The sequence below is a fragment of the Trypanosoma grayi genome, assembly GCF_000691245.1.
Source record: "Trypanosoma grayi strain ANR4 Tgr_1994_V1, whole genome shotgun sequence".
Classification (NCBI taxonomy): Eukaryota; Euglenozoa; class Kinetoplastea; order Trypanosomatida; family Trypanosomatidae; genus Trypanosoma; species Trypanosoma grayi.
Genome location: NW_008827612.1, coordinates 1 through 1,152, shown reverse-complemented (window position 1 = coordinate 1,152; position 1,152 = coordinate 1). Strand labels below are relative to the sequence as shown.

General features: G+C 65.0%; 1 protein-coding gene across 1 annotated transcript in view; it reads left to right on the top strand.

The window, feature by feature from the left end:
* Nucleotides 1-40, top strand: part of DQ04_19941000 (hypothetical protein) — a gene marked incomplete at both ends in the record, with an annotated part of 345 nt that extends 305 nt beyond the window's left edge. The window contains one exon of the mRNA XM_009317872.1: nucleotides 1-40. This exon is cut by the window's left edge and continues 305 nt beyond it. Within this exon, the coding sequence (XP_009316147.1) occupies nucleotides 1-40 (40 nt within the window).
* Between the last annotated feature and the right edge of the window lie 1,112 nt (nucleotides 41-1,152).

Below are 1,152 nucleotides of genomic sequence, written 5' to 3'. Positions count from 1 at the left end.
CACGTCTGCCTGCGGCTGCGGTACCGCCCGCTTGTCGTGAGCATCGCGCGCAACGCCTTCACCACCGACTACTTGCACGAGCTGGAGTTCATGTACCACCGCCTCGGTGCCACGCTGACGCGCCACCTCGGCCCGACGCCGCACCTTGATCTGCCGCAGCCCATCGGCCTGCTGCACTGCGTAGAGGCGATCAACGACGATCCTTGGTGCCTCATGGCGCTCGCCAGTGGCTACTCGGTCATGCAGCCGACGTACGTCTTTGAGTGGTTCGCCGCGCTTGCGCAGAGCGCGTCGTCGCCGCTCACTGTGCTGCCGCCGCCGGTGCGCTTCGAGGCGCCGATACAGTACTACGGCACCGCCGCTCACTCCGCGTTTTACCTCCGCCCTGAGTCCGACGTCTGCCCGTTCCCGCTGTATCCGATTCCCTCCACCGCGACGCTGAAACGCTCACGCGACACACTGTTTAAGGGGCGACACTTTTTCTTCTTGACCAACGCCGTGGAGCAACGCTACAAGGAGGCAGTGATCCTCTGCGGGGGCGAGGTGCATTTCCTGGAGGATGTCGCGAGCGTCGCGGCGGCGCAGCGCGTTGCATCCACTCCAGCTGTTGGGGCTTCAGAGAGAAGGAGTGGGGAGAACGGTGGCCCTGCTGCCGCCACCCCAACGGATGCGGATGCTGCCGATGAGTCTGGTGCGGATGTGGATGTGGCGGCTCGTGATCATGCTGCGCCTGAGGCTGTTGCGGAGATGGCTGCAGGGACTGCCGTCCCGAGCGGTTATTACTTTGTGGTGGACCTTGCCGTGGGGGTGGCGCTGCACCGTGGCGACACCCACTCCATTGCCGCCGTGCAGCAGGTCATAGACGATGGCCAACGTGAGGGCATTGCTATCGCCCCCATTAACGAACGCAGCCTCTTCCACTCCCTTCTCACCAATCGCTTCTCCGTCTTCGAGGTGACGCTCCCAACAACGTCTCCGAACATCCCTGACAGCAGCGCTGCGCTTGCGGCTGGAGAAGCTGAGGGTGACATGGAGGAGAGCGGCGTCGGTCTCCCCGTGGCGCCGCTGATGGAGACACGTGCGGCGGGACCCAACACGCAGCGTGCACTGCGGCGGGCGGTGGCGCATGCAGGCCGCCGACAGGCTTCGGCT